The sequence below is a fragment of the Castanea sativa genome, chromosome 5, assembly GCF_040712315.1.
Source record: "Castanea sativa cultivar Marrone di Chiusa Pesio chromosome 5, ASM4071231v1".
Taxonomy (NCBI): domain Eukaryota; kingdom Viridiplantae; phylum Streptophyta; class Magnoliopsida; order Fagales; family Fagaceae; genus Castanea; species Castanea sativa.
This window is the reverse complement of record NC_134017.1, coordinates 3932679-3951723: the sequence shown is the minus strand read 5'-3', so window position 1 is coordinate 3951723 and position 19045 is coordinate 3932679. Positions and strand designations below refer to the sequence as shown.

The following is a 19045-nucleotide window of genomic DNA, read 5'->3' as shown; positions in this document are numbered from 1 at the left end:
ATAGACTCCAGTTCCCAAAGTGAGTTAGGGTTCATCTACCCACTAAAAAGGATCGGGCCTGTCACTTTTTCCTTGGGGAGGTATGCTTTTATGAGTCTGCCTTCGTCTGTGGGTTGAGATTTCCTGTCCACCCATTCGTCATGGAGCTGTTAGATCGTCTTGGTATTGCTCTTGGGCAACTTATGCCCAATTCATGGAGGATAATGGTCAGCTGTATGGGGATATGGCTGGCTGCTACGGACAGAGGCATGCTTAAAGTAGACGAGCTCGTCTAATTGTACCACTTGAAAGAGTCCAAGGAATACGGGTATTATGAATTGGTGCCCTGGGAGAGGAGGACCAAGATTGTTAGAGGTCTACCTTCGTCTTTTAGGTATTGGAAGTCTAGGTTTTTCTTTGTGTCTAGGGATGACTTTGAGACTCCCTCTGGCGGGGTTTGGGGTGATCTTCTAAGGTTACTTCATCATGGAGAACCCCAACCTTAGGTGCGTCATTATTTCCTCTCGTCATTTGAGCTTTGCTGCGTTTACTTTTACAACCGCTAACTTTTTTTATTCCTTGTTTTGCGCAGTTAAGAGACGACCTAAGCTTAAGAGTAGGTACAAAGAGCGGGTGGAGAAGGCGATCGAATACGCGAAGACGATTGAAGATTGGGATGATCGGGTGGACCCAAGGACTCTCTCCTTCTATTGTTTTAGCCTAGAGCCCCCCGCCTCTGTCCTGCACAACCTTGATATTGAGGGAAAAAAGAGAAAAAAGAGTAAATGTTAGGTTCGTCAGTACTGGTTCTTTCATATATACCCTCCTTTTTTTTCTTTATTCTTTTTACAAGTGTTTTCCTCTTTGCAGAGATGACAACCAAGTTTGACAAGGATTTGTATGCGAAAATGAGGTCAAAGAAGGACGAGCCATTGTCTAGCCTTGGGAAGAGGACGGTGCGCGTCACAAGGAAGGGCCCTTCCGTTACTCCAACTGTCTCCGGTACTCCTATTGTGTCTGGCACTGAAACAACGAGGACAGCCTCCCCTGCCACTTCGATTGAAGAGATCCCTACTCCAGCTTCAAAAAGGCCGCGCTTATCTGACAAAGGGAAGGAGAAGGCTGATTTTGGCTCGTCTACCGTCTGGGATAATGAGAGGCTGGCGGTGGAAAGGGCACACAGGGTCGTAACTACTGAGGACTTTAAGGTCTTCTTTGGCGTGCCTTTCAACGAGGTTGCAACTCACCACGTCCATAAACTTGTTCAGGTAAAAAGCTCGTGCAACTTTTAGTTTCTTTCTTTTTCTTTTTCAATGTGTTGATGGCTTCAATTTTCTTTGCAGGTGTTAGGGGAGAGTATTCATATTACTTTTGAGTATCTCACTCAGGGGGCTATGGTGGCGTCTCTAGTATCTAGGATGGAGGCTTTGGAGGCGGAGAATTCGACGCTGAAGAAGAAACTCATCGACTCTATGGGCGAGTCCACCACTTTAAAGGAAAAAATCAAGACCTTGAGTGACAACCTCAGAGCTGAGTGTCAATTGACCCTAGAAAAAGATGAACAACTTTTGGGTGCCAGGGAGAGGATCAAAACCATTGCTACTAATGTTGTTGAGGCTTTCCAGTAGACTGGCGAGTTCAACACTGTCCTCTTCAGCTAGTATTTCAAGGGTTTTGAGCTTCTGAGGTGGTACCTCATCAAGCATCCCACCGGAGTGAATTTGGAGAATTTAGATTTGGAAGAGGTGGATAAAGAGATGGCGGTTGACGAAGTTGCTCAATCCTCGGCTCCAGAAGTTGATGTTCCTGAGAGTGCCCCTACTGGAGACACCGCTGCCAATTCCTGAACTTTGTCTCTTGCTAAAAATTCCTTTCCCTTTTTTTTTTTGGGTGCCCGTTATGTTTTGGGCCTTTTGTAAGCCTATTTTGAGAACAATATCTTCGTCCTAGTGTTTATGGGCCTTGATTGAAAAAAAACAATGGTATCTGCCCGCTGTTTTTTTTTTTTTTTTTTTTGGCTTAAATTAAATGGGCAATCGCATACTTCCTTGCTTGTGCTTTTCCTTTTTGTGTTAATGCTTTAGCAGAGAATTTTTAGTTATGATCTTTCCTTTAGTTGATTTCCTGTGCTTGATATCTTCTCGAGGGTTTTGGCGAACTAGCTAAGAGCTCAAATTCAGCTTGAGCCTTTTTCAAAAGATACTTTCTTTTGAACATGTTTGTTGCATGGTTCTTGTATTTTTGTTTTATCAGTAACTTATATCCATCTAGGCGAAATCTTGTTACTTAGCCATTTTTGTGACTTACACCCCTTTTGGGATCTTGACAAAATTTTTTTTTTTTTGGCTTCGTCAGTAACTTACATCCGTCTAGGCGGAATCTTGTTACTTAGCCATTTTTTTTTACTTACACCCTTTTAGGAATCTTGTCAATATATTTAGCTTCGTCAGTAACTTACATCCGTCTAGGCGGAATCTTGTTACTTAGTCATTTTTGTGACATACACCCTTTTAGGAATTTTGTCAATATTTTTAGCTTTGTCAGTAACTTACATCCGTCTAGGCGGAATTTTGTTACTTAGCCATTTTTGTGACTTACACCCTTTTAGGGATCTTGTCAAATTTTTTTTTTGGCTTCATTAGTAGCTTACATCCGTCTAGGCGGAATCTTATTACTTAGCCATTTTTTAGGCGACGTTCATATTACAAAATTTGCAATCATCAAAACTTTGGTTGAATAGTCCATTTTATTGCTTTCGAGAACAAGTACAATCGTCTGTTACATCTATTGGTGATATATCTTCAAGTGCTCAATATTCCATGGTCGTAAGAGTCTCTATCCGTCTATGGTCTCTAGGTGGTAGTTGCCTTGTCTGGAGTAATGGGAAACCCGGTAGGGTCCTTCCCATGTGGGGCCGAGCTTTCCTTGGGCAAAGTCTCGAGTTACTAGGGTGACCTTGCGCAGACGAGGTCTCCTATGTCAAGTCGTCTGAGCTTCACCCTCTTGTGGTAGTACTCGGCCATCTTTCGCTGGTACTTCGTCATCTTGTCAGAGACCACCTCTCTCACTTCATCTAGGCAATCTAGGTTGACCCGTAGCTGGTTGTCATTACTCTCCTTGTGGAACATTTCCCACTTGATGTTGGTTATTCCTACTTCGATCGAGATTACCACCTCGATACTGTAGGTGAGTCTGAAGGGGGTTTCTTCTGTTGGGGTTCTTGTCATAGTCTTGTAAGCCCACAAAATGTTTGGCAATTCTTCCAGCCAGGCGCCCTTTGCGTCGTCCAATCTGGCTTTGATAATCCTGAGTAGTGTCCGATTTGTCACCTCCTGTCTGTCCGTTTGCCTGTGGATGTCTCGGGGATGAGAACTGGTTCTTGATCCCCAAGCCTGAACAAAAGTCCTTAAAGCTCTGACTTTTAAACTACAGCCCATTATCTGTTATGATCGTCTGTGGAATCCCGAACCTGCAAATAATGTTCTTCTAGATGAAGTTCTAGATTCTAGCCTCAGTGATGGTTGCTAATGTCTCTGCTTTGACCCACTTCGTGAAGTAATCAATGGCGACTAGTAGGAATTTTACTTGTCCTTTACTTTGGGATAACGAGCCGACGATGTCAATCCCCCATTGTGCAAAAGGTCTGGGGGAGGATATCGTCGTCAGTCTCTTTGCTGGAAGGCGTTGAACATTGCCAAATCTTTGACACTAGTCACACTTCTTGACGAGCTCCCTTGAATCTACCTGCATTGTAGGCCAAAAATAACATGTTCTAATAACTTTACTTACCAGTGATCTGGGGCCTGTGTGGTCTCCACAAATTCCTTATAGATCTCCTCCAAAATATATTTGGCTTCTTCTTCATCCACGCACGTTAAGTAAGGCATGGAAAAACATCTCTTGTACAGAGCGTCGTTCAAGATTGTGAACCTGGCTGCTTTCTTCCTGACCTTCCTAGCCTCTTCGATGTCTTGAGGGAGGTGCCCATCTTGGAGAAAGGATATGATTGGTGTCATTTAGCTACCTGTGCTTTGGATTACGAATATAGGGATTTCCTCAATGTTGGGGTGATTTTGGATTTCCATCTTCAAGCCTGTATTCGCTGCTCCTTCTTCCTACAATGCCATCCACACGACTTCGTCTGCTAAGACGTTCTGGCTTCTGGGGATCTGCACAAACTCAACCTTATCAAATTCCTGAATTAAATGCTTCGTCAGCCTGAGGTATTTCTGCATTCTTTCCTCTTTTGCTTCATAGTCTTCCTTAATCTGCCCTATCACCAGCTTTGAATCACTTTGGACTAGCAGGTTCTTAGCTTCAAGTGCCTTTCCAAGTCTCAACCCCGTCAGTATCCCTTCGCACTCAGCCTCGTTATTGGTGGCTGAGAATTTCAGTTGAACTCCGTATTTGAGTATTTCTCTATCAGAGGCGTTTATGGTGACCCCTACTCCCCCCCTTTTTTGGGTTGACAAACCGTCAGTCTGTACTGTCCACCATTCTGTCTCTTTGGTGAGTTTGTCCTCGTTTAGGAAGGTGAACTTGACGATGAAGTCCGCCAGGGCTTATGCCTTAATGGCTGTCCTGGGTTGGTACCTAATGTCGAACTAACTGAGTTCGATTGCCCATTGGACCATTCTCCCTGCTGCTTCAGGCTTGTTCATGGATTTCCTAATGGGTTGATTCGTCATCACGAGAATAGGGTTCGCCTGAAAATAAGGTTGTAGTTTGCATGAGGCTACTATTAATGTGAATGCAATCTTTTCAATCCTTGGGTACTTTGCTTTAGCACTTTGGAAAGCTTGACTGACGTAGTAAACTGGGAGCTGCTTCTTGTCCTCTTCTCGAATTAGGGTTGCGCTCACGACCGAGGTTGATACTGCCAAATACAAATATAAGTTTTCCCTTTCCTTGGATGGGCTCAAGAGGGGTGGATTACTCAAGTAACGTTTGAGTTCCTGAAACGCTGCCTCACATTCGTCAGTCCAGGCAAACTCCTGCTTCAACGTCTTAAATAAGGGCAAGCATTTGTCAGTCGCTTTAGAGACGAACCTATTAAGTGCAGCAATCCTTCCTGTGAGCTTCTGGACTTCTTTAACAATCTTGGGCGATGTCATGTTGAGTATGGCCTGCGCCTTCTCCAGGTTTACTTCTATTCCTCTTTGGAACACCATGAATCCCAAGAATTTCCCTGAGGCTACACCAAAGGCACACTTATTGGGATTCAACTTCATCTGGTATTGCCTGAGGGTGGTGAATGTCTCCTTCAAGTTGTCCAGATGGGAAATTTCTTCTTTACTTTTGATGAGCATGTCATCCACATACACCTCCATGTTCCTGCCAATCTGCTTGCTGAACATTTTGTTTACTAACCTCTGGTAAGTTGCTCCTGCATTCTTTAGTCCAAAGGGCATTACCTTATAGTAATAGAGCCCTTGACTTGTGATGAAAGCAGTTTTCTCTTGATCTTCTTCAGCCATCTTTATCTGATTGTATCTTGAGAAAGCATCCATGAACGTCAATAACTTATGTCCAGCTGTAGAATCCACTAGCTAGTCTATCCTAGGTAGAGGGAAACTATCTTTTGGGCAAGCCTTATTCAGATCCGTGAAGTTCACGCACATTCTCCACTTCTCATTCGCTTTCTTCACTAGGATGACATTTGCAAGCCAATCGGGATAGTAGACTTCCCAGATAAAGCCTACCGACAACAGTTTGTTAACTTCATCTGTAATTGCTTTGTTTCATTCTGGGACGAAGACCCGTCATTTTTGCTGCACAGGCTTTCCTTTCGGGTCCACGTTTAGCTTATGCTGAATGACTTTTGGAGATATGCCTGGCATGTCCTCGTGACTCCACGCGAAGACATCCAAGTTTTCTTTAAGGAATTGGACGAGCCTTGCTCTCATCTCTAGACTCAGTGTCGTCCCTATTCTTGTTGTCTTGGTTGTCTCTCCTTCGACCAATTCCACTGTCTCTAGGTTCTCTATTTTATCTTCTTCCTTCTCCTCGATCGTCCAAGTATGGTTCTCCCTTGCTACCAACACGGCATGGTAGCACTCTTTGGCCAGGACTTGATCTCCTTTCACCTTGCCAACACCGTTTTCCGTTGGGAATTTTACTTTTAGGCAGTAGGTGGACATGGCTAACTTCCATCAATTGAGCGTGGGCCTCCCAATAATCACATTGTAAGACGAGGGGCAGTATACCACCAAGAAGTCTAATTGACGGGTCAATTGCTTCGGGTAGGTCCCCACTGTTACTGTCAATGTCACTATGCCCTTGGGATACACTTTTTTTTCCACTGAAATTGATAAAGGGGAGTCAAATGGACGTAGTCTTCTTGGATCTAGCTTCAGCTATTGAAAAGCAGGAAGGTAGATGATGTTTGCAGAGCTACCGTTGTCCACGAGGATCCTCTTGGTATTGAATCCTTCTATCGTGAGTATTATGACTAAGGGATCGTTATGAGGCTGCTTCAGTCTTCTTGCATCTTCCTTGTTGAAAGACATGTATTGGTCCGTCCGTCTCTACTTAAATGAGGGTATCATGTGGACACTGTTCACCTGCCTCTGGTATACTTTCCTGAGGGATTTGAATGATCCACTTGGGAATGGTCCCCCTGCGATCGTCTTTATCTACCCAATCACATTCTGTGGGGGTTGGGACATGTTATCTTCATCTCTGAGCGAGGACTCGCACTGGTTTTCATTACCGTCCCTGAATTTTCTAGACCCCCTTTCTTCTGATACTTTTGCAGTTTTCCTTTCCGTATAAACTCCTCCATCGGCTCTTTTAGATCTCGACAGTCTTCTGTGTAGTGGCCATGGTTCTTGTGAAACCGGCAGTACTTCTTCTTGTCTCGGACGTTAGGGGATGAATGTAGTGGTCTTGGCCACTTGAGGTAGTGCTCATCCTTAATCTGCGTCAAAATTTTGTCAATAGACATAATTACATGGGTGAATTTTACCGTTTGAGGAGTTTTTTCGTCCTTCTGTTTGTCACTGTCACTATTTCGACGACCTAGAAGTTCCCTTTTTGGTCCCCTACAATCGTCTTCTTTCCTTCCCTCTTTTCTCGACTTTTCTTCGTCCATTATGGCTGCTAATGCATCTTTAGCATTCATATACTTTTGTGCCTTCACGAGCATCTCTGCCATCATCTTAGGAGGATTCTTTGCAAGCGAAACCATAAACTTTCTAGACTTCAGTCTTGCCTTAAAGGTCGTCAACTGCACTTTGTCATCAGCATCATCTACCTCCAAGGTTTCTCGAGTAAAGCATTTCACATATGACCACAGGGTTTCCTTCTCCCCTTGTCTAATAGTAAGTAGATGGTCCGCTGGCCTCTTAGGACGTTGTCCTCCGATGAAGTGAAGTAAAAAGGCGCTCCTCAACTGCTGGAAGCTATCGATAGACAAAGTTGGCAGCTTAATGAACCATTCCCTTACAGCTCCTTTAAGAGTGATAGGGAAGGAACGACACAGTATTTCGTCAAAATGCTATTAGAGGCCTAGTGTTGTCTTGAAGGTGTTGAGGCGGTCCTGGGTCCTTTAGTCCGTCAAACGGCTCAAGTTGAGGCAACCGAAATTTTAAAAACACCGGGCATTCTAGGACCGCCGTAGTGAAGGGAGAGTCTATTGCCCTAACCATTCTATCTAGGCTCCGGTCCGTTTTCTCCTTAATGGGGTTCCTCAGCTCGTCCATCTTCTTCCTCATTTCTCGAAGAAGATCTGTGTTCTATTCATCTGGAGTAGTAGGCCTTCGGCGGTCACTTCTTCCAAGGCTATCTCCCTCATCCTCCTGGCTAGCTTTGGACCAGTTCTCCTCCTGTTGAAGCCGTAGCCTCATTTCCTGATTCTACCTGGTGAGCTCTTCAACGGTGGCCGCAAGAGCTTGGACTTGCTGAGCTAAGGCTATTGAATCCTGGTTATCTGAATATTGAAGTGGGTAGAAATTACGTTTTCAAATTTGAGTATGAAAATATGTTCCCATAGATGGCGCCAAACTAATGAAGTACAATTTCGTCAGTCCAAGTAAATACGTCCAGATGGAACCGAACCTTCTTTACTACGGCCATGGAAATAATAAGGAAGTTTCCTTAGGATGGTCACCAGTGTGGTGCCTGCCACAACGTCTTCGATGCCAAAGTCTGTATAAAGGAGGTCTTTGGAAAGATAGAACAATGTGGTAAAAATAATAAGTATTTTCTGTGTGTGTTTTTGTACCTTTTGCTCGTGCTTATGAGGGCTTTATATATGTTCCTACAGCCCCTAGTCGTTGTGACAGTTATTGTGGCTTTAATGCCTCTTTTGGTAATGCCTCGTGGCCAATGATGTGAGCTTTAATGGGGTTCCAACGGTCCATACAATTGTCCCTGTAACCGTCCGAGGCATTTATTTAGACCGCATTGAATGACTTCTTTTCTTTCGTCATTAATGGGACTTACATCGTCAATGGCACCTGGTTTCTTTGTCTGTCAATGCTACTTCGCTGGCTTTGATGACTTTGTCCAGATAAGTTAAATTCGTCAATCCCGTCAACATACATAGCATTTTCAACAAAACTAGAGGAGAAAACTCTCTGGCCTCCATTTAGCAGAAATTTTATCCTTAAATAGATTTTTTTTTTTTTTTAATTTTTATGGAACAGTCCAACCCAAAAATTTGGATTTTTACCCAAACCCCCATTCTCTTTACCCTGACATTTCAGGTAATATCTAAATGTTTCATGTAGGGTCGGGTACTCATTACTCACTAAATTTGGCCGTCCCTAGCGCATTCATGCATAAGCAGTTAAGCACGGAGTAGACATGATGCAATGAAGAATGTTTTAACTCGGTGAATAAAAAATGAGTTAACTAGGATTATTGTAAGAAATGAACATTTGGAGGTGCGGTCTTTCTTTGAAATAAAATTATTGTACAGAAATGCTACGTACAGAACATTTTTACAATATTTTTACAACAAATTACAGGTGGTTAGTTGTTATTGGTTCAAATTTGAACCTAACACGAAGATTACATTTTTGCCTCAACAATAACAACTAGTAACAACCTGCCACTTAGAATTTGTTGTAAAAATATTGTAAAAATGTTGTGGACATATCATTTCTCAATTAGTGTAAGTATTATAAAATAAAATAAAATAAAACAAAAATTACCGTGTCACTGTCAATGGAGTACTTACTGTCCCCTATCGTAGAATGTGTGATTGAATCTCATAAAGAATTTCATGATCTGATCTTGCTGTATCTATGCACTATCTAACAAGTTGACGTTAATTAGGTCATCGCAAAGTTATTTCAGCTTTGTAAAAAAGGTAGCAACAGGTCGCTACTCTTGGTAAAGATTTTAAATTTCAAGATATTAGTTCTGAAAAAGCCTATGTGAATTCGTTGGGGAAAAATGTACTTTGAAATCTTCCCAAAGTTTGTTGAACGGATTTGAATAGATGACACTATGCGCAATATCCTTGGAAATAGATATGAAAAAGAGCTTTGAAAAATCATGGTAATATTACACGATGAGCCAGTCAATGAATCCACAATCTTGTTATTGGCTGTGTCTTGTGAGCCCCATTAGGCCCATTACAATGAATCAACTTCTTGTGTAGTAATTAATTGAGAAACAAGAAGGGTTCGGATGAACCTTCATTAGTAGCCATTAACTAAATCTGGTTATCATTCCATTGATGATGCAGTTCCTTAAGCCCAAAATATTATGTTAACTTTTCCTAGAGATCATGAGACTTGGTTTGGGTCTAGGCGTCTAGCACTCTAGTGCACTAGTCTTACAAAATTGTGATCAAAAGTGGACACAGATTATAATCTTGATGGGTCTAGTCATAATACACAGGAACACAAGACCCAATCTTTTCTTGAGATAGCAATGCTCTACTACTATGCAAGAATGAGAAAATTGAATGTTTTGTGTTACAATTCAACATATGAACATATGGTTTAAACAAAATAAGTTACCATGAGTCTAGGTGAAGATGACTTGATTCTGGGCAATTGCTAAACTAAAAGGAATAATAGAAGAAAATTACTACAGTATCATTACATGAGGTATACCATTTGAACTTTGAAAGCTTAGATTTATGTTAAAATACAAGAGTTTTTTAGACTCCAAATTAAAAATTACGGCTCAATTGATTTTACTCTAGCTTATACTAAGTGCGGGACAGAGTAAATGCGAGCGAACAACCAATAGCCTACTCTAAGTCATATTCAACAATACATAGCAGTAAAATGAAAGCTAAAAGAGTAGGGAAGAGAGATACAAACATAAGATAACACGCCGATGTGTTATTGAAGAGGAAACCGAAGAACTCGGCGAAATACTTGTCCGCCGCCCTTTAAGCGGTAATCGATCCACTAGAGAATAAAGTTGGAGTACATGAATAACAAAAGACCCTCCAAGCCTAGTCTACCTAATGTACTTGAGCCCTCCAAGTTTCTACTACCAACGGACTTCACGGAGTCATGTCTTCTCTAACTTTCCGGATCCCGCAATGCGCCTGATTGCATCCGCCAAAACTTGGCTTCTTCCAATACTTCCCAGCAGCACCAAAACTCACTGGACACTCAGTATGGGTGTGGTAAGTGTTTAGGCTGTTAATCTCTCAAGGATTTAGAAATGGAGAGGTAAGAGTAGAGGAAAACCACAATGGATTGTATGAAGAGTTTTGGGTATGACAATCTCTCACTCTCAAGGGTTGAGGCTAGGGTTTTCTCTGAAAAGCTATCTACTCAATATGTGGGTAATAATGGTATATATAGTGTGGTTGAGAATGTAGTGGAGCAGATAGGACAAAATAACATAACATACTGTTTTGCGGGTGTCTCACGAGAAGGCCTTACTTATGAGACACTTGTGAAAACCAGCTGTCACCATCTGTTATGACTCTTCGCATTCTAGTCATGTGCAAGGCACATGCATCACTTCGCAGGATGCTTAGTCACGAGATACCCGCGAGAAATCTTCTACCTTCAAAAGCTTGAGTCTTCACATTCTCTCTCTCTAACACACAACCCTTACAATAAAATCCCACATAAAGTACAGGGTATAAAAGATTGAATAAAATTACAATTAAATTTGGCATGGAATTAAAGCCAATACAAAACAGTTGTAAATCACAACTTTACAAACTTGAATAACCAAAAATAATAGATACACCAAATAATATGTGTTATTCTACTCTCCAACATAATCTACCATTTTGAAAATTACAAATTTTATGTTGCAATCAAATTTATAATGACTTTTGAATGTTCAAATAGTGTGTAAAACATCTATGAATGTTTAGACCCCCAAATTACAAATTACCAACACAAGCTTATTATCAAACAATGTATATGCTGAATATGAAAATAAGTTAAAACAGAATTGGTAAAAAAATCTAAACAGAAATTAATCATAACTATAACAGTAATTAAAAGGTAAAGATTAAGGGAAGAGAGATGCAAATACAAAGACAACACAACGATGTATTATCGAAGAGGAAACCGAAGTTCTAGGCAAAAAACCTCTCCACCGCTCTCCAAGCGGTCAATAATCCACTAGAGAATAAAGTTTGGATACATGAATAGCAAAAGACCCTCCAAGCCTAATTTACCCAGTGCACCTAAGCCTTCCAAGCTTCTTGCTCCAACAGGATTACGCCGAACCTTGTCTTCTCTAACTTACCGGATCCCGCAATAAGCCCATTGCATCAATTAAAATTAATTGGTCCCTTCACAACTACTTTCCAAGTACCAAAATGCCTCCTCACAAATTTGGGTATGGTGATATAAGGATGTAACAATGGAGAGGATGAGAGTAGAGGAATTTGGAGAATCAAATGATGAAGATTGTAAATGAGTCAATCTTATTTTTCTCTACAGTTTGTCTCTCAAAATTCTCTCTGGAAGCTCTCTACATTTCGTGGGTATAAGGGTATTTATAGTAGGATGTGTATGGAATGCAAAGAATCAGTTACAGCCAAACAGGGCATTCTGGCGACTCGAGCTTATGACTAGAATGAGTCGTGAGTTTGAGTCGTAAGCTAACTATCTGGTCAGCTATTGCAATAGCTAGCATGACCCTTCAGCTCCCCCTACATGCTTCACACGTGTGCCACCTTTGGCGACTTGCCAGTCACAAGATCCAATCGCGAGGCTTTTCTTGAATGCACAATCTTGAGCTTTTTTTCATACTCTCTCACACACCACCCTTACATGATTTCCACCTACATACAGGGTTTCTAAATGCTGAATTACAAGCAAATTTGACATGGAATAAAACCAACAAAATGATTGAATAAATTCAACCTTACAACTTTATTTATTCATTTATTTTTATCTTTTATCTTTTCTTTGAGATGAAAGAAGAAAATGATGAGAGAAAACGCAAAATATACTATAGTTCTTAAAGTTTTCCCTTTTAGTGCTATTAAATTCTTATGTATCAAAAAAAAATTCTAATGTTTAAAATGATTGACTTTAGTCATTAATTTCAAAATGAGCTCTTTTTATCCTTTCATAATTTTGTTCCGTTAATTTTCTTGGCCATAGCTAATATAACAATGAGGTGGCTTGATGTTGCCATATATCTCACACACGCACAAACACACCTGGTGCTAAAATGCATCTTTTTCTTTTTCTTTTTTTCTTTTGCCTTAAAAATCGAAAGAAAGAAAAATGGTACTCTTGTGTCCTACTGATCAGAAAAATGCTGATTTGTGTAGAGAAGGTTTTTCAAAGAAATAAAGTTTGGGCATTATTGGGGAGAAAATGTGGCTAGTTTGTTTTATTAAAAATTTATAGGATTTTGTTAATGTGGGTCCTAAGGGTACACAATAATTTTCATTTTTGGAAAAGAGTTTCTCGAAAATTGAAAAAGTATTGACAGCTTTTTCAATTTCCGAGAAAATGATTTAAAAAATGGATAGTTTAATGTGTGCCCTTAGGGCACACGTTAATCGGACCCAAATTTATAATAGAGAATGTTTTGATAATAAAAAGCAAGCTATCTCATTGCTCGATTATTCACATATACAAGCTGTATGGTTGAATTCATTCAATCATGTGTTGGCTTTATTCCATACCAAATTTGCTTGTATTTTAGTAATTAGATACCCTATATTTTAGGTGAGAATTATGTAAAGGTAGTATGTGAAAGAGTGTAAAGAAACCTCAAATGTGTGCACTCAAGAAGAGCCTCGCGATTGGATCTCACGACTGGCGAGTCGCCAAAGGTGGCAGACGTGTGAAGCATGCAGGGAAGTTGAAGGGTCATGACAGTTGGAGCACTACAGGACAAAACTTTTAGTCTGGCCAAGCAGTTAGCTCGCGACTCGTTCCAGTCACAAGGTCGAGTCGCCAGAATGCCCTGTTTGGATAAAACCTGACATTTCATATTCCTCATACACTCTACTATAAAGACTTTTATACTCACGAAATGTAGAAAGCTTCTAGAAAGAATTTTGAGAGAGAAACCCTAGAGGAAAACAAGATTGATTCATCCACAATCTTCATCTTTTGATTCTCCGAATTCCTCTACTCTCACCCTCTCCATTAATATATCCTTAAGAGGTACATTTAGCCAAATCCTCATCTCACCATACCCATATTAGTGAGGAGGTATTTTGGTGCTTGGGAAGCAGTTTAGAAGTGATCAATTCATTTTGGTTGATGCAATGGGTGATTGCAGGATTCGATAAGCTAGAGAAGACAAGGTTCGACGTAACCCTGTTGGAGCAAGAAGCTTGGAGGGCTTAGGTGCACTGGGTAGATTAGACTTGGAGGGTCTTTTGCTATTCATGTATCCCAACTTCATTCTTTAGTGGATTATTAACTACTTGGAGGGTGGCGGAGAGGTTTTTCGCTGAGTTCTATGGTTTCTTTTTCGATAACACATCGCTGTCTTATCTTTGTGTTTGCATCCTTCTTCCCTTTCTCTTTACCTTTTAATTATTGTTGTGTTTGTGATTAAATATGGTTTAGAGTGTGTTACCAATTTGGTTATAGCTCTTTTTTTTTTTGAAGGGGAATTTGGCTATAGCTTATATTTCATTTTCCGCAAATATATTGTTTGATTATAAGCTTGTGTTGGTTATTTTGTATTTGGGGATCTAAACGTTTATAGGTGTTTTAAACACTATTTGAACTTTCAAAAGCAAATTAAAAAAAAATATGATGGAAGGAAAAAAGTGCTTATTCTTGAAATTTCAGAAACTAAATAATGTATTTCGTGGGAGGGATTAGTAAGCTTAATGAGTCAACTTTATGAGCTCACATTTCAAAAATTAAAAAAAAAAAAAACAAACAAACAAACCATTATTACGAAACAATTGATCATTGTGGAATTTTTTTTTTTTTTTGATGATTAAACATTGGGGATTGATTGCTTAGAGCATCCACAACCAAAAATTCCATCCTATTCTATTTTACCATCCCAAAAATCTACTTTATCAATTATACAATACCATTTTACAATATACTTAGCATCCCAACTTTTATTTTTACCTACAATATATTAACATAATATAAATTACAAAATAAAATAATAAAAAAATCTCTCTCTTCTCTCTTCTCTCTTCATCTTTGTTCTTCGTCTCTTTGTTTTTCTTTCTTTCTCATCCACCCACCACCAACCCAAACCCAGAACAACCACCCAACAATACACGCTAGACCCATGAATTACGCTAGAAAAATTTTGCCACCATCGCAATAAAATCTCATCAATAAACCCTAAACAAAAAACTAACAATAAAATCTCAACAATAAACCCCAAAAAAAAAAAAAAACTAGCAACCATAAAAATTCAAAGATAAAAAAACCCAGCCACCACAAATTTAGCCACCCATAGCCTTTGCATGCTCAAAAAAAAACCCCAATCATTTTGTGGATCTTGACGCTCTGGCCATGGAGGCCGTGGAGCTCGAAGCTCTGGCTATGGAGCTTCAACTCAATGAGTTGGGTGAGTTGGGTTTGGGTTCAAAGGGAGGGATCACTGTGATGAAGCTGAGAAAATTGACCCAGTTGACCCATTGGGTGAGAAAGAGTGCTTGGCAGAGGTATGGGAGACCCACAACGCCGAACCCAGAAACCCACCACCGCTGATCTAGAAACCCACCACGTCGATCTCCAATTCAACTGCGCCACCATGCCAATTAGAGAGACAAAGAGGATGATGATTGCTTGCGTTGCGTTTCCATTGGGTTGATGAGAGTTTAGCGTAGAGTGAAGGTAATGAAATAATGAGAGAAAAGGAAGAGAGAGCAAGAAGAAGAGAGAGCAGAAAGAAAGAGAGAAAAGGAAGAGAGAGAAGAATCAGAGATAATATCTATGTTTTAAAAACCGGACCGGACCGGCCGGTCCGACCGGTTCAACCGGAAAAACCGGTGCAGTCCGGTCCGGTTATATGTATCAAAACCGGAAAACCGGTCAAAAACCGGGAAAAACCGGTCAAAAACCGGAAATTTTGAAAAAAACGGTTTTATTCTCGGTTCGGTTTTTTAAAACCATGGATAATATAATAATAATTTTTAATTATACAATCTTGCTACAGTACTATCCTAGAAATAGGATGGTACTATAGCAATATTGTAAATTTTTTTACAATTGACACATTTTGCAAGTTGGGCTGGAGCAACATTTGAAGGCTGTAATGGTAAAATATATGAACATATTGCAGATGCTCTTACAAAGTTACAAACATTTGCTAGTGTCTGAAATACAGAGAGGTCTTTTATAACGGTGCGGTGTAGCCACACATTTAGGCCCGGTCCAACAATGCCTTTTAATGATAGTTATACCGATTCCCTTGGGCCCCAGGTTTAATCAAAAGGAACTGTAAATTTCACAAATATTGTAGTCCATAGGGCCCATACACGACTGAACTAGAGCTCCGTGATTATTGGAATATAAACTCATCCACTACAATATTTTGAAGATGATCTGTATGTACTAATGCCGATACTGCAATACCAAGTTACCAACTAAAATGACAAACCTCATAAAAGATAAAATAAAACAAAATAAACCAAACTAAGCTAAAGTGACAAACAAATTGATCCATAAATTTTTTCTACTCTACGTGCCTTTGCCATGTTTCCTTCTCTAATTAAGCAAATAGAAAAAAAAAAAAATATATACATATATATATATATATATATATATATATATATATATATCCAAAAGTCCAGACTAGCAGATTTGCTTGTTAGGAGACAGATCCCCCAAATCCTATTCAGTGTAACATGATTAGTTTCTTCTTCTTCTTCTTCTTCTTCTTCTTCTCTCTCTCTCTCTCTCTCTCTCTCTCTTTTTAAAATAAAAAACTGTAGCTTTTGGTTATGGTCTGTTGTTGTAACTTTTTTCATTATATATACCACATATTTTTCATAAATAATAATACAAGGATAGAGTTTTCTTATAAACTAATTTGAAGGAATATTTTTATAGACCACTGCGTACTGATTCAGATAAATTTTTACAAATATGTTTAGTAACATAACCTATTTAAAAAAATCACATAATTTGCATAAATAGCTCATTAAATCATTTAAATAAACTAAGGTGTATATATGATTCTATGGTGATTTGGAATGCTAGACGATAAAATTAAAGGTATTATTTCAACTCGATTTGGTAAAGAACTTTATTCATAAAACAATTATTCATTTAGCATGTATAGTTGAGACTAGCATGCGTAACGAAGAAGAATGATATTTGAGAGAAGCTTGGAAAGATAAGAGAGTGTGGATTTAGTGACACAAGAGGTCAATAACCTAGTCCCAATCTAATTAATTTTCTTTAATCTTCAGAAGAATCAGTACACTATTGTATGGATTTCAGGAATCTTATCCATACTGCTAACTTTATGAATAATACTTGACATAGAAGAAACTATTTTATATAAAATGATATTACATAATTTATATCAAAATTTAATAAATAAAAGACGTATATGTAAAAATAATTATTTATTAACACATTTTTTATTTGTTAATATTTCACACTTTTATTAAATTTTAATACTACTGACATAGTATTGCGTTATACTAAATACCTTTTCTCTCCAGAAGACAATAACTAATTATGGTTGTAAGATGTTTCGTCAGAATATAGCTGTTAACATTTAATGCTCAATCAATCAAGTAGTGAAAAGTGGAAGTGTTCGATTCATAAATAATAATAAAAAAAAGTAGTTGAGTGTTCCAGCTTGCCTTGCCTTTTTATGACGAAGCTTTAATTAGTTGCATTTATTTTGTTTTGATACACCGGATTGGCTGCATTTTGAAAGTTTGACGTAGTTATGGTAGCATCATCAATGATGACCTAGGAATTTCAGTTTTGTCAAATTTCATGTAAAGGAGGGTGCACGACTCCCGAACTACCCAATAGATTTATAAAAATTAAAGTTGCATGTGCGCCAGCTATCAGTTTGGTATTGTAGGAGGAAATGACTTTATCATGCAAAGTTTCCTGTAGTTTAATTGTCACATTCACAAAGTACTTGACATTTATGGGAGAGGAGATTCTAGCTATAGGTTAGCATCATATTATTGTATATATTTCTAGAATTAGTTATTATCACCAACTAGTGGAGAATTGTTATAAATAGCTTGGTGTATTTAACTTTGTCATAATTAAATTAGCTATTTTTACGGCTGGTTGGGTTTGTTTTCAAAATTTTCAATTTCATGAAGTTGGGCTTGATTGGAAAAACCTTAAATCTAATCCAATTTAACTTGATCCATGCACACCTCCAAGTCTTTTATTGAATAAAAATACTTCTAAATATTATTTAGTTGGGAGAGATACACAAAACAATTTGGACGGAGGCGCGACATTCATTCTCTTTAAAGAGATTCAAGCCCTCAGTAGGCCAATCTTTGTAACCGGTCTGACTTATCTCCCTTAAGATATAACAAAGCCTAACAAATGTCATATGAATAGAACACCCTCTGCACAAGGAATTGAAGCCCAAAGCTCCATTAGAAAGAACACACTTTCTTGCCAAAAACCTCTCTATTATTTAAAGTCCATTAAGTCAGTGAATAGATCTTCATTTCTGTAATAAAAAGCGAATTACTCACCAATGAATAGACTATTTACTCTGAAAGTATCTTGTCCAATATTTATAGAAGGTTTTCAAAAAAAATAAAAAATAAAAAGTTTTAGACAGAAAATTGGGGGGGGGGGGGGGGGGGAATTGGGAAATAAAAATTTGTAGGTTTTTTTTTTATTTGGTATAGAAAATTGATGTCATGACATTAATATGATGTTAGGTGACCTGACTTTTACTTTTCTATATGTAATGCGACTTTTTTTTTTATCTTAAAAAATGAAAAGAGAGAAAAATGGTACTTATTCAACCTTACTGATTTGTCTACAAAATGTTGATTTGTATAGAAGGTTTTCCTCAAAAAAAAAAAAAAAAAAAAGAAACAACAAAAAACACAAAATTGGGGTGAAATATATAAATATATATATATATATATATATATATATATATATATATATATATATATATATATATATACACGCACAAAATAGTAAAAGTCAGATCACCTAACATCATTTTATTGTGCTAAAATATAATAAAATAAAATAAAAAAATGAGAAAAGAAGAAGAAGAAAAAGAATCATTATTGTGAAACAATTGATCTTTGGGGATTCATTCCTTACAAACCCACCTACATTTTCTAGCGTCGTTAATGCAGAGACAAGTTCTTAATGTTATTGACCCCATTCAGAACTCTGCCATTGCACCTCATTGGGCGATATCAAATATCGTCAATGACATTAATGTTATTAGATCTTCCAACAGTTTAGCCCATTTCCTTGCTACTTGAGCCCCGATCTCTTATAATTGTCCTGGTGCAATCGTCATCTCCTCTCTCCCTGCTGTTGTTTTGCAGGTAGGGGATGTGGCCTCGGGTCTTTTCCTCAATAATTTTCGTATTACTTAGCCAAAAAAAAAAAAGGTCTCTAAGAAGGCCATGAAAGTTTTTCTAACGATATATGGTGAAGCCACACATTTAAGCCCGGTCTTGGAAGGCCTTTTAATGATTGTTAAA

General features: G+C 38.6%; 3 protein-coding genes across 3 annotated transcripts; 1 reads left to right on the top strand and 2 right to left on the bottom strand.

Annotated features, from left to right (window-relative positions):
- Positions 1-140: 140 nt before the first annotated feature.
- Positions 141-1882, top strand: LOC142634568 (uncharacterized). Its single transcript, XM_075808868.1, has 4 exons — positions 141-246; positions 572-760; positions 850-1247; positions 1323-1882. The coding sequence occupies exons 1-4, from the start codon at positions 141-143 to the stop codon at positions 1605-1607; spliced, it is 978 nt and encodes a 325-aa protein (XP_075664983.1). The 3' UTR covers positions 1608-1882.
- Positions 1883-2924: 1042 nt separating this feature from the next.
- LOC142634566 (uncharacterized) lies at positions 2925-3416 on the bottom strand. The gene has a single exon (XM_075808867.1). The coding sequence runs from the start codon at positions 3414-3416 to the stop codon at positions 2925-2927; it is 492 nt and encodes a 163-aa protein (XP_075664982.1).
- A 3206-nt stretch (positions 3417-6622) lies between these two features.
- On the bottom strand, positions 6623-7826 carry LOC142634565 (uncharacterized). Its single transcript, XM_075808866.1, has 2 exons — positions 7751-7826; positions 6623-7431 (listed from the first exon to the last, which is right to left on the bottom strand). Exons 1-2 carry the CDS (start codon positions 7824-7826, stop codon positions 6623-6625), a joined length of 885 nt encoding a protein of 294 aa, XP_075664981.1.
- Positions 7827-19045: the final 11219 nt, after the last annotated feature.